This window comes from Bombus fervidus, chromosome 13 (assembly GCF_041682495.2).
Source record: "Bombus fervidus isolate BK054 chromosome 13, iyBomFerv1, whole genome shotgun sequence".
Lineage (NCBI taxonomy): Eukaryota > Metazoa > Arthropoda > Insecta > Hymenoptera > Apidae > Bombus > Bombus fervidus.
Genome location: NC_091529.1, coordinates 2,345,533 through 2,359,657, shown reverse-complemented (window position 1 = coordinate 2,359,657; position 14,125 = coordinate 2,345,533). Strand labels below are relative to the sequence as shown.

Genomic DNA, 14,125 nt, shown 5'->3' with positions numbered 1-14,125 from the left:
AAAGATTCCTGAAACTTTTTATATTATTACAAATCTCCAAGTGTTTAAACGTGAAATCGTCTCTGCACTGTGGAACGTTGTTTTTCGACAATTGTTTTCACAGAAATGGCGTTCCACACAGGTGCCGATAATAGCACAGCTCTTGCGTATATCTCTGCGTCGCTTTTTTTTTATTCACGCGGCAGCGCAACGTCGCAGTTAAACAACGGTAAATTGGCCAAACAACTACTCATTTTTCTCGTCGCGCCCGTTGAATCTCTTTTTCCACGAGCAAACATTATGCATACGTGTTGCGTGTGTAATTACAAGGCTCAAAATTGCATGACGTGATACGATGAAATTACAAAAACAACAAAAAAAAAAAAAAAAAAGGAGAGAGAGAGTGAGAGAAGAGAGAAGAAAAAATAGGATGAAGACGAGGAGGATATGGCAAAGGGCAGGGAAAAGGGAGAAAAGAGAGAGGATGTAACCGGCGGTTGCCGCATCGTCGTAAATAGCTGGTGTCCCGCTGCTTTAAAGTCGTTTTAGATTGCACGTTTCGAAACGATTGTTATCGGTCAACAGTCATCATTGGTCAGTTTACATAGCCGCCTCGTATCGATCGACATTCCCGGTAATTACGTATTGTCTGTAGAACGCTGCCGTGTCGCTATTATGCGTTCGCATACACACGTATATAGTATGTCACATATACATATACATTGGCGCATACGTATGCAAACACGCACACAATCACCTTACAAAGACTTCAGTTCGCGTGTGTCACGACGCGACGGTTCCGTGAAACGTGTCACAAACACGTTCCACGTTGCCAATAAAATGGCGTTCGCCGCAGGAAGAGGCGACCGAGTTAGATACTTTCCTGGATACAGCTAAAAAATTGGTCGCTCACTGTGCGCGGCATTCAGTTTGATTTGCGACCACTCGTTTCTCTGTACCAGTGTTTTCCGACGCGGATAGATGGACTGACTTCCGCTGATTTTTGTAGGTTAGGTATCCTGGTCCAAACAGGCATGGACTTCTTCGAAATTTGAATATTCGCAGGGAAATGTGCTTCAAACGATTTACTTCTGGAACAATACTTTAGCAATCGATAATATTAGTAAATTAACAAGTCACAAGTTATAGATTAGGTTCAGTCTCCTCTTTTATGATTTTACAATTCTGTGTCGAATAGAATAATTAGATAATTTGTAATTTATAAACTTTGATTTCTAAATTTATCTTAGTCTGTTAATTATCCTGGCGTATTGTTGTACAAGACAATTTGTTAGTACTGGTAGTTTGTGACTCGTAAACTTTCATTAATACAACTTACCTGTGAAAAAGAACCATCGTGTCTTGTTCTTCAGACATTTCGGGAAATACATAGCTACAAATTTCAGCATTTTTGGATATTTTATCTAACCCTGTAAAGACCAGTTAAGTTATTTTGGTTTATTAATTAATCGGTAAGTATTGTTATATCTTGTAGAATAATTATATAGAATAAATAAGTAGAATAATTCGAAAGTCTGCGGTTTTAAAGATGAGCATCTTTCTCGTGTTTTTAAAGGGAAAGCTTCGATATTTCCAGTATTAGAGTGAACAGTAATAAAATATTAATAAAGTTGAAAGGAAGATTAATGGGTATTAATAAAACAAACCAAAAATACCAACGGGAAAAAGGTTGCTATTTCTAACGTGAAAACTAAATATTTTTACTAAATTAACAGGATATTTGAATTCCTTTTTAAGGATATTTTCCTCATTTACGAGTACCTATTTGACAGCAAATATTCATTTTTATCACATTATACATTTTACTTTACAAACTCGCTGTCTTTATTGCTCTTGTGGAAATAGTACTTATCTAATACACAGACAAATTCATTGAATTATGAAGTATCTCGGATCGTTGATATCAAATCAAGAACTTTGTTCATTTCCCTGGCACTGAAATAACATGGATAAAAAATGACGCAAACAGGTTTATACAATGTAATCCATCAAAAAAGGAACGTTATCTAAAGTTCTGTTTAACGTCGTTAAATTGTCCCCAGCTAATAGTGAAAACAGACATCCAGTGGAAGCGACCGTTCTATGGCTATCGCGTTTCTTCGTCACTGTAATTACGAGTTTATCTGCACGTCTCGAGCTCCTTAATTGTCTCATATTTGTACTGCTGGATCTACGCTCGTACACACTGTTATGCAATATCGGTGTGTGGCAAACAAAACGTATGTAAATAACGGAGATCCAACGAGAAATATACTCTGTTCAGAGAATTTTCTTATTCCTCGGAACATCGTGTATCCGCCATGCAAATTTTACTCAGCGATTCATCGTCGTTTCTCCGAGAGATTATTTATCGTGGAAGATTGCACCGTGACGTTCCTGACATACTTTATTATTGTTTCGCGTATCAGATCTGAAGGTAGCCGAGCATACGACTTATCTGTGCCGTATCGTGTACCGGGTAGAAAAATGTCGTGGCAAGGAACTCGATATACATGTATATCTCCGTTTCATCATGCACCGGTAAAAACAGCGATCTCCTATCGCTTCGTTCGTCGCGAAGTTCCTCGATCGAACGGGGTTGAAAAAACGCGAAAGTGATTAGAGCCGATAAAATCCTTATCAAATGCGAACAACGTCATTTTCAGTAGCCTATGTATGTACTGTAAACTAAATCAAGATCCGACTCGAATGTATACAAGATTTCCAATTGATCGCGTGAAAAGCTACTTGATATAACTGGATCCGTTACACGCGAGTCCAGCGGCTGCCGACTGTCAATTACGGGAAAAAATTGATGACTAACGACCAGATAAAAGCGGTAGTGCATTCCAAATCATGTCCTGTGTATATCGTTCTAACGATCTCTCTGAACACCTGACAAAACACTCCTTGAATATCGTTCACGATATGACTGAACATAATTCGTGTCAATATTTTCGAGGATTTCAAGTAGTCAAAATGATTGCAAGCGAGTAGCAACGTGATTTCTAAAAAAACACTTTATGCATAAATATATATCGCCAGAGATATTCCTCTGGCTGTCTACGCCGAAAAGTTCCGCGTAATAATCCGAGGTTATCTCCGGCGACCGAAAAGTTTCGTTTAAGGACACTCTGTCGCGACGAAACTTCGCATTCCGTTACAGGAGGCGGCTCCTCCGCGAAAGTGGCAACCCGTTTTTTTCCTTCTTTTCTCCTTTTTTTCTGCACAGGCACACGATCTTCGTTTTTAGAAGCTTCCCTTTGAGCCACAAGCGAGGTTATGCATGACAAAAAGGGTCCTTCGTCTCCGGCGGTGCACCGAAAATTTTAATAAACATCGAGACAAGAAAGTATCCGGTGCATCGTCGAGTCATGGACAGGGGCGGAAAGTTAACCGTGGCGCGGAGTTTCGTCTTGAGTTATTAATAATGATATTTATGTAAAGTATGTACCTCGTATGTCTTATATAACGGCGCAGTTTTATCCTTTTATGTTTGTTTGTGATTGTGTTCACAGATTCACAGATCTGTACATTACCTTAATGTCAGAATAAAAATATTAGGAGGAAATTTAAAGCTATTTACTATGTCATTTTATGTTTTGAAATATTTAAAATATTTTTATCCTAATAGTATTTACTAACAAATAATATAATTTATTGTTTTTTAGGACAATTTTTCTTAATTTTTCGTAAATTCTTCAGATATTAGATCATTCCATGCTTAAAAATATTTTATTATTTATTACATATTATTTTCTAAAATTGTTTCAATTCCTTGACGACGTTAAGATTTTTTTCTTTGAGATTTTTTAAGATTTGATCCTAAATTATTACGTTACTCCTTTGAAATTTTTCATTTTACTAAATTTTTCCTTTATATCATTTTGTAGTTACTGGATTAAATAAAAATCTATCGCTATCTGGTCTCAAGGATAAATTTCATAATTTCTCACTATTCTCTTGAAGATATCCTATCTACACTGCAACCGTAGATTATTACAACAATAAGAAGGAATTTCCTTCCTATTCATGATTACTGATCATTTCTATATTAAACTACATTTTTTGTAATTTTTCCAATTGCTAAATTCAGACAATCATCGTTTGATTTTTTTTTTAAATACAAAGTGCACAAAACAAGGTACGATGATGTGACATGTACTTCCATATTGTGATGTATTCAAATTTTATTCAATGTATACTCATACGTACTTTGCTTATATATACACATATGTACGTAAAGCAATCCCGCAAGCTTCCTTCTTTTCATTGAAGATTTTATTATTCGCACAATTTTCTTGATCACAAAACCGAATGATATCTAATTTCGTAACTTTTGAGGGATGCTCCTTTCGGAATGTAATCGAAGTATCGGTACGAAGCAAACTCAATCGGAGTAATATGAAATCAATTGTAAGGCAATTAAAGCGGAGAGCCATCGTTGCTTCGCGCATAAAACTTCCGAAACTCGATCGAAAAGTGAGCGCCGGTTATTGCGCTCTGTTTGCATTGACCGCGGCGGGCCGCATTCATTTGAATTTTAAACAGTTTTTCCGGTCTTTCTTTAAAACGATGCCATAGATTTCATTATATGCAATTACTGGGGTCCAGCGTCGCAGTTCGAATGAGGTACAGTGTCTATGCTATCGACGTGATCATTAAGGGGAACCTTTGTTTGCGTATTTTAATTAATACGCCAAAAGGCAAACCTCATTTTACTTCTATTAACATGTATCCGATTATCCGAGCATATTCCTCGTTATATATTTTTGCAGAGTATCTTATTAATAAAATTGTCATATCCATTTTCTGTAACATTTCGATTGGAGGGACCTTTACATATTATACGTCTAAAGATCACACAGGAAGACACGATAAGTTTGTCGATTTTCTAATTTTTATGTCACTTGGCAAGACTACTATCGATATTTTCAATATGCTCAAGAACAGACGGATAACAAAAACACATATTTAATCCTAAGATAAATGAAAATATAGTTTGGATAATATGAAACTCATTGAGATGGATATACTTACACATAGTGTATTGAATTTTAAAATTATGTACATTAAAAGATAGAAGGTGTATGACCTATCATCGTCCTCCCCTATAGCCTTCGTATCTTCTTTTTTTTCTCTTTTCGTTTTCTGTGATACATATGTATAGAAAAGATAAAAAGGAGAAGGGGAAATGGAGCTATAATAGAAAATTGCAATATTAGTTCGCATTGCGTGCACCTGTAGCTGTAAGAGTTACGTAGATGACTTTCTGCACGCCACTGAATCATCAACGCAAAGGGCTATGATAACGAGATAACGTGTTACGAAATAGAGTCAATTAAGTAATCCGAGTTACACGCATTTGCCACGCAATATTGGGTTTTCAACATGATTCTTGTTTGGAAAAATAACACTGGGTTAATTATCGCTAAGGGAAGTCATACATTTATTCATGATTGTTAAATCTTGTCATTTGACCCATTAACCGTCTACATTGCGCTAGCGCAATATATCACATTTGTAATCTTTTCTCAAGTAATCTACATTATTGAATTCTGTTTCTCAATATCGAGATTTGCTTAAATATATTTTCCGTCACATCCTATACCTTACGATTTTCTAAAGTTCGAAAATATTGACATGTTTATAACATTATGATAAACTTCACAATCGTTTAATTCTTAATTCTTTTCTCAATCGCAGGAATTCCTTTTGTGTTTCTGAAATATCTATTACTCTTAAAAAATTTATTGTGTAAAAATTATGTATTGTGACAGAACAATAAATAAGCTACTTTATCTATATTTTATGATAATGTTGTGTTTACGGAATTTTTATGTATTTATTAAAGAATATTAAAGAATCATTTAAAATATCAGATATATATATACCATTGAATACATAAGGAATATTTAGTTAACATTTAACGTTTTTCATTAAAATCATTTTATCATAAAATAAATTCTCCATGTGATATGTTTGAAAGAAAAGTTATACAAGATAAAATTAAGATTAAAGTAACAAAAAACGGTATAATCTCGAGTATATAAGTTCGTTTTCGATATTTCAGCTCCCTCTTCCAGTCTTCGATGATGACGCATTGTGGTACTAGCCTATTTCCTGCACATCAGTATCGGTAACGTGATCGCGAAGTGGTAAGATAAAAATTGAATTGTGTACTGAAAAGAAAACTGCAATCAATCTATTCACAATAGACACACAATCGTATCATGATTTTAAATAAACCTATCACTTAACTCGATTGATAAACACAAATATATGTATCTTCTATGATAACGACACCTATTCATTATCAAATGAAATTTTTGAGAAAGAACATGAAATGTTGTATTTTGAAAGACTTGAAGATAACGAGCGAAATAAAATATATTATTTTGATCAAATTTATTATTTAAATGAATTGGTAAACACAAATAAATCCTTCATTATAATCTATCCATTACAAACTAAAATAGAAAAGAGCGTGAAAAATTTTATTTTAATGGAACTTAAATACATTGATACAAATAAAATAAATATTTTTAATTAGAATACGAATTATATAAGGAACTGGAGAATATTCCTAAAAAATTGGGATGAAAATATTTAATATTGGGGATCTTTGTTGAGATCTTTATGAGCAGCGGATGATATAGTAGACCTCTGTAGTGCAACTAATGAAATTTTAACATTTCTGCGAATGGAATTCAAGAGAATAATCGATTCCAACTGTGTTGCCGAGCACGCAAACTGAATAAAGTGCATGTAATTTTAAACAGAACGCATTCCACGTAGACAGGAACGAGGACCGAGAAAACATTAACCACGCGCACAGTGTGGAATTCCTTTCGTAAATAACAGATGAATTTAATAATAACTTGTTACAATTCGAGAAATTAATCGGGTATTATAGAATTTTTAAGCAGCCCTCACGAAAATAACAATGCTCGTGTTAATATGTTTTAATAATTTATTCAACGTTCATTACATTTCGTAACTTTGAGTTGCTTCGCGTACAAATATAGATAATATTTAAAACAATAATATTATGATTACTCTTTGTCTATTCTGTGAATAAAATAACTTCCTGAACTAATAACATGATTAATTTCTCCAAATTTGAATAACGCATAATAAAAAATGTTGAAAAAGTTTCATTTTATATATTTTATAAACTTCGTGATATTCTACGGAATATTATGAAGCATAGTTTGATAAACAAAGAGTACTCAGAATCTCTCGATAACAAATTTCTCGACCGCGATTTCCTTCTGAATTCATCGATTCGACAAAGATAATAATACTAGATAAAACATATACTTTCGTTATACATACATCGTAAACAACATCGTATAAAACATATATGCGTTCGATTTATAGTAGCAATTCTATCTACACGTATGTTACAAACATCATTTTGATTTTTTCTTATTCGCTGGTTTTCTTGTCAGAAACTCTTTTGATTCGTATTTATTGCAATTACGTGTATTTTGGACTTAATGGTAAATAGCAATGTTGCTCGTAAGTAGTACTTACTCAGCCTTACAGTTTTCCTAGTCTTGAAATGCGACATTTTGTGCCTCGCGAAGGAAAATACATTTGATGTTTGATATTCGAAGCGATACACAGCCTAGAAATGGGTATTAGCTGTTAAAAACAGCGTACCTATACTTATGAAAACTTTATAAAAATAGTTCATTATTTCTTTGCATTCTGTTCCTCGTGGACTAGCTAATTTATTTAATTTCATATGATAAAATGATCAACGCACCGACTCATGAACAATTAAAAATATTGATTTTAATAAATTACAAAATTTGTAGCTGTTAACGTAATAATTAAAATAACAAAAATCCTTTAAGTAACTTCATATGTCTGATGTTAAAGATTTTAAGAAATGCTTATTACGTATCAAGTTTTCTTGTGAAATGGTTTGAGATAAATTAATTACAAAAATAGTGACGATGTAAAATTGTCTTAAACTTTAGTAATAAAACAATTTAACGATTCATGTATTAAGTTAAATTACGTATCTCGTAAAATTAACAATTCCTTCATTTTTATTCATTTAGTAGCATCAGTTCGATATTCGGAACGTTGCTTCGTTGTTATATGACATAGAAAATAATTTCAATCGCTTTTCCTACGAGTGATAACGATTATTTTCGTTCAGCCTTAGAACTGAGCTTCGATAAGAACTCTGTCGCCTGATTGTCTCCCTTTCTGTGTTCTAACGCTTGAATTACGTCCGTACCTGAACATAGAATAACAATCAAAATGTAAGAGATAAAAGTAGATTAGATAAAGGGAATTAGTTAGTTATGATTAGAGGAAAAGTAAAGAAAACCTACTTTTCCTTGTAGGACGTGAAAGATTCAAGTGAATTTGGTCGAGAGACTCGATTCCTCGATCTGGTCCCGTTTCAGGAATTTCGCTGAATGGTAGGAAAGCCTCTGCCATGAATCTCGATCGAAGAAAATCTTTGTCCTTTAGTTCGAAAACTACGATTGCGTTTTCTGTGGCTCTTTGTTCGCTTGTTAGGGGTCTGAAAGTATTTACATTAGTTAAATCGGAAATTTTGGAAATGAATAACATTTTGGAGAATAATAACATGGTGTTCCTGAAATATTATAAAATTAGGCGAAAGGTGGTCTGTTATGGAAAAGGAAGTAAAATATGTAAAAATAAAAATTTTTGTATCCGAAGTTTACTTTTCATTTACAAACGTACTTACATATTGTATTACTAAAATGCCAGATTGATATTATAACGTTTGATCTTTTTCTTGTCTTTCGACAAATTGTATATCATCTATGCAAGTAAGATTTTCAAAATCGATATTCTTGAAAAATAAGCTACGGATGAAGAAATTTAATTTTATACTTTTGATTTATTTTTGCATAGAGAATCAACTCTTCTCTGTTTATATAATATTTTCGTCCACAATCTATATCTTGTTTATGTATTCAATTTTCTTAATATTTCTACGCATTATACATATATCTATTATGAATTGGTATAATATAATATTTACATATAATGTTTCCAACGATCTATTCTCTATCGAAAAAGAAACGTTGACTATTACTCACATGTTGAAAATTTCATCGTACAGCGGATAGAGATTTTCCTTTTGCACATGCGTCTTAGGCAATTTTACGTCGGCGAACTTTTCCTCCGGAAGTAGCTTCACCTTCACATATGAATCACAACTACCTGGAAGATAGACAGAACAGTATTTTCAAGCTGTTCTTTCGAAACACCAGAAAGACCCCGATATAGGCTCATGCACGATGAAAGGTGACTGTCTGTATTCTTGATGGGTCTTTTGTCTATGAGGTTCCACAGTGTCAACAACATTTAATATATTAAGTTGCTGCATAAATTTTCTTCGTCGTTTCGTTCATATAAACATGCTATCAATGTTATAATAAATATAATATTGCTACGTAAATCGACATGAACTATTCTCACTAGTCCATTCAAATCTGTCAATAATTATCCACTCAGAAGGATTTTTATTAGGTTGGTGACAAAGTAATATCGATTTCTGAAGATAAGAAGACAAGTTGACAAGAAAAACAGTTTCAAATAGACAGTTTACGATAAAATCATTTTATGAGAATGGTGTTTCGTATTTATAAAATGATATTTATAAAATAAAGATATAAGGTAACATTTACGCGGATAAATGTCGTAAATCGAATTTGTAAATTTCTACTTTGATGAACATATACAGAACTTATGCAGCAATTTAATATGACATAACAAACGAAAGAACACACATTTTACAACGGCTAAACATTCATTAAATAACTTTTATATTATTTGTTATGTTTGGAACCTTATAGAAGTTTGCATCACTCGTGATCAATTGCATGTTTCTAACTTAGGGAAATTATTTGATATGCCAAAATACTCGTACATTCTCTAGCTACAAATACATAGTAACAGAAAATGTAATATAACAGTTTGGTCAGCCGTATTCATGCAAATCTGGAAGTCTAATTATCGCGAGGGCAGGCATGAGAAATTCTAATTTTAACAGTGATGAGGAAGAGCGTGTTTTTTTTTTATTTCTTTATTTGACATCCACGGTTTACATACTTGTCTTCCCTTCTTTCAGTCTTTGTTTAGATTTTGTATGAAGCTTGTGCTTGAGAGTAGACACCTTGCCTACCAAATCGCCTACAAAATCGAAAGAAAAGGTCATTCTCTTTGTCGCGAACCACCCGCTCATTCCCGTAACCGATTTACAGTGAAACAAGCAAACGTTAACGAGCTACAAAATGAAAATCTAAGTTTAATTTACGTTGATGATGGAGCTTTGCGTTTTATCTATCGATGTGTGCAATTCTGCTTCTCTTTGATGGTTCAGTATAACGTATTGAGTGATGCTCATAGAAAGACTGATGCGATTATCATTTTTTAATTAAACGGTTTTGCAAAATTTCTGGAAGAAATTCTCTTAATAAATTTCTTTTTCTAACTAAATAAAGAAATAAAAGGTACTTGATCTACGTACAGTTAATTTTGTAGATAACAAATTATAAATATTACAGTAAAGAATTTTTCATGAATTAATTACGTTTGCTTTGTAATTTTTAAATGCACATTAGTTTTCTATGTATTCCGTCTATAGATAATAAATATGTCATCGGTAACAATTATCTATAGCATTAACTTTTCTACGAATAAATCATTCAATATTTTTATACATTCTATATGATACATATGTGACAATTGATTTGCTAAAATATTTAGTTATCAAAAAGACGTCGTACAGTGGAAACAATATTTAAATCTCAAATCAAACTCTTTTGTATTCTATAAATTCCAAAGATAATCGCAATTTTCGCTTCATCAGAACCACCAGTAGAAATTAAAAGGTGTATAATAAATTATGTCTCGCTTAAAATCTTATTTTTAGCATTCATGCCTTAAATTGTAACTTCGAATTCAAATGTTCTTTAGAAAATGATGTCAATTTTTCTTCTCTTACCGTTACTGTCGACTGGTCGTAATTTCCTCGCGTTCAATATCTGAATGTTCAACGAATTATCCACGAACTGCGCCTTCACGGTGATCTGTCCGTACTCGGATTCTTCCAACTCGTTTTGTTCCTTTATTCGTTCCTGATGGTAACGATGTATCAGTTCAGCTGTCTCCAGGCCGTGGAGCTCCAGAAGGTGCTCGATCTTTTCCAGAACTTTCACGTTTGCTGTCTCGTCAGCTCCAACGTTAAAATATCGAATGAGGGTATGCAGAGTGCGATGGAGGTTCGAATAAAACGATGGTGGCCTTCTTCTCTGAAATGCAAAGATTTTCAGCTTTCATACTTTTTCGATACGCAAATTACTAAAAACCATTTTCTTGCCATTTATATAAGAGTAAGATCGTTTGAAGAGGGAAAAATAATTGGAGAAAATAATAAAAGAATGACGAAGAATAGTTTCTAGTACCTCTAGGTTATTATGTACTAATTGATATAAGCTTTCCGATAGCGTGTCCCAAATAACATGCAAGATCCTCTCAAAATTGTCTTCATTAAGATAATCGTGCAACGTCGATAAGTTACTATCAAGATATTGTAGAAGTCGATCCATGGTATTGCTGGTCGTGTCTATCAACTCTGCCCCCTCCATGAGATACCTTTATCCAAATTATAAAGGTAACAATTAATGAGAAATTAAATACGGTAGAACTTCATTTAATGGAACGAAATTTGTTAAATTTTTTAAATTAAATCCATTTATATGAACGTGAACTATGGGAGTAAAATATATATGGAACGTAAAATAATAGACAGCGAGAAAAATTAGCGAACTTATGAACCGTTTATCCTATAAGTTTTGATAATTGGGATTACATAAAATGTGAAAAGTTTGCTGTAGTTACCTGTTCATGGCAGGAGACATCTTATCCGCGACGACTTGTAAAAGTTCTATAATCTTGTTCTTAACAGTGTCAGTGGCATTATCGATGATCAGCTGAAGCGTCTGTTTACATCTGTCTGCGTCTTCTTGGGTTTTCTTTTCCGCTAGCTCGTCCACAATGTTCTGAAGTCCTAGATCGTTGGCTAATGGCGCAATTGACGTTCTAATGTAATCGATATTATTGATCGCGAAACACCACGCCGTTGATACGGAGAACCTCCTTTCGTACACGCTACTTTCTGACAACTGTTCCAATTCCGTGGTCAATTCCGCCTTCTTCGCCATTTTATCTGCGTATGCGATAGAACATTTGCAGATATCCTAAAAATATATAACGCGATATATTTTTCAGGAAATACAAAATATTTTCAAAGTTTGTACTTTTCTTTCATTAATAGCTATACTAAGATACAATTAACTCGTACAGTTTAGGAGTTTTCTGAGAAAAGAGTCTGTAGGTTTATGGTATATTACGTGTATAGGTATCAAATGTATTTTCCATAGTAGAATTACTATGAAATTTTTATTTCGTAATAAGAAAGACGAAGTTCGAATCACTTCTCACGAACATAGGTAATATTAGAAAATTAGAGCTAGGACTGCCAATACAATTTAATATGGATTTTGGATTGTATCTGGATCTTAAGATATGCACGTATGTAGCAAAATAAGAAATAAATATTTGAAAATCTTTCGATCAAAAAGTCGTTCTTTATGGACTTACGTCTATAATTTTGGCAATGAAAGTGTAGGATCCTTCCGTGTCCGGCCATGCGAGTTGTGTCCAAAAGACTTTGATTTGGTAGAATATCGTTAATGTATCCACGGCACTTGAGCTGTATTGGACGGAGTTATCGACTGCTTGCAACGTGTCAAACTCCACAGCTCTGTCTATTCGTTTTAGGGCCTTGTACACCGCTATATCGAGCCAATGTGCCACACCAGCTCTAAACCAGTTGTAGTAAGTCTGTACTTTCATCTCTTCCAGCTGCCCTTCGGCGCATAGCACTTGGCCAAGGCTAAAAAAATTATATTTTATAATTACTTCTGAATATTAGAATATTGGCAGCGAAAAAATTATATACAGAATACATAACGACTTACATAACGTATCTCTGCAACGCAAGATACAGTTCGAACAAAGTCGTTCCCAGATTTAATTCCACATCGGCGTTTTCAATTTCAATTCTCTTCAACCTGCCGCAGACATCCTCTATAACAATCATACATATATCACTGATCCTCTTCTCGTACATCATGTACAGACATCTTGCATAAGGAAAATTAATTCGTCTGAAATTACAATGGAATTAATTTCAAACAATATTCAACATCATGCTTAAATTCTGTCTAAAAGATTTTTAATTCTCACTTGATAAACAGCTTATCGTAATTGTCAATAGCATTTTGTAAATCTGCTCTAACAAGTTGAATCACTTTGATGTGATACTTCAGCGCATCTTCGTCTGATTCATTTTCCGGGAAATTATTATTCAATATATGGTCAAACCTAAAATATCACAGAAATAAAATGTTTAATTATTTAATTCGCTATTTATAAGTTTTAATGTTTTCTTAAAATTGTACAAACGCTCACCATTCGATACCACCCTGTTCAACAGTGTACTCTAAAGCTTGAAGGACACTTAGTGTTTCGTCAGGGTCTGGAAACCAGGGATACATTTTTGCAGGAAATAGATTAATGTCTTCAGGCACTTTAAGGGACGAAATCGACGACAGAATTCTAATGAAACAGAAAAATTCGCTTTGAAAACCTCGAATATTGACTGTTTCCATAAACTTTTGAACGCAAATACAGTAATGTCTTTGCTAGCCGATCATTGCTATCCTCTTAAAGTATTTGATTTCTATGTTTAACTTAACTTCTTATTCTTTACATTAGTACACGCTTGTAATTTCTTATATTATCTGATAATTTTATTTCTTAAAATCATATTAATTGAAGCTCTTAAAATTTTCTTTTAGATTGTGATAATAAAGTACAAAATTTAATCTCTTTGTATAAACGAGTATTCTGTAAGAATTGTTTTAACAGATTTTGAATCGGTTCTACGTGAAGTATTACGTGAGAAATTACGTAAGGTTCTGGTTAATAATCTTAGAGCATCTTTTATTTCTAGTAGAACTTTAACGTTTAACGTAGATTATGTATTAAACTTTTTCCAATTTACAGCTAATATAGCAAC

At 33.3% G+C, this 14,125-nt stretch overlaps 2 protein-coding genes across 16 annotated transcripts in view; one reads left to right on the top strand and one right to left on the bottom strand.

Moving 5' to 3' along the window:
• Positions 1–14,125, top strand: part of LOC139993855 (uncharacterized) — a 241,424-nt gene that overhangs the window by 201,588 nt on the left and 25,711 nt on the right. The gene's annotated exons all lie outside the window — the stretch shown is intronic.
• Stac (C2 and C2B_Munc13-like domain-containing protein staccato) overlaps positions 6,939–14,125 on the bottom strand; it is a 38,854-nt gene continuing 31,667 nt past the window's right edge. For 13 of the 14 annotated variants that reach the window (XM_072015960.1, XM_072015954.1, XM_072015957.1 and 10 more), the window contains 11 exons: positions 13,516–13,662; positions 13,291–13,428; positions 13,023–13,211; positions 12,643–12,937; positions 11,881–12,239; positions 11,445–11,634; positions 10,985–11,291; positions 10,090–10,170; positions 9,075–9,198; positions 8,334–8,527; positions 6,939–8,236 (listed from right to left, as the gene is read on the bottom strand). In XM_072015960.1, coding sequence (XP_071872061.1) covers positions 8,142–8,236; positions 8,334–8,527; positions 9,075–9,198; positions 10,090–10,170; positions 10,985–11,291; positions 11,445–11,634; positions 11,881–12,239; positions 12,643–12,937; positions 13,023–13,211; positions 13,291–13,428; positions 13,516–13,662 — 2,119 coding nt within the window. In that variant the 3' untranslated portion in view covers positions 6,939–8,141. The remainder of the gene's footprint in view (positions 8,237–8,333; positions 8,528–9,074; positions 9,199–10,089; positions 10,171–10,984; positions 11,292–11,444; positions 11,635–11,880; positions 12,240–12,642; positions 12,938–13,022; positions 13,212–13,290; positions 13,429–13,515; positions 13,663–14,125) is intronic. The other variant, XM_072015955.1, reaches the window with a different exon arrangement.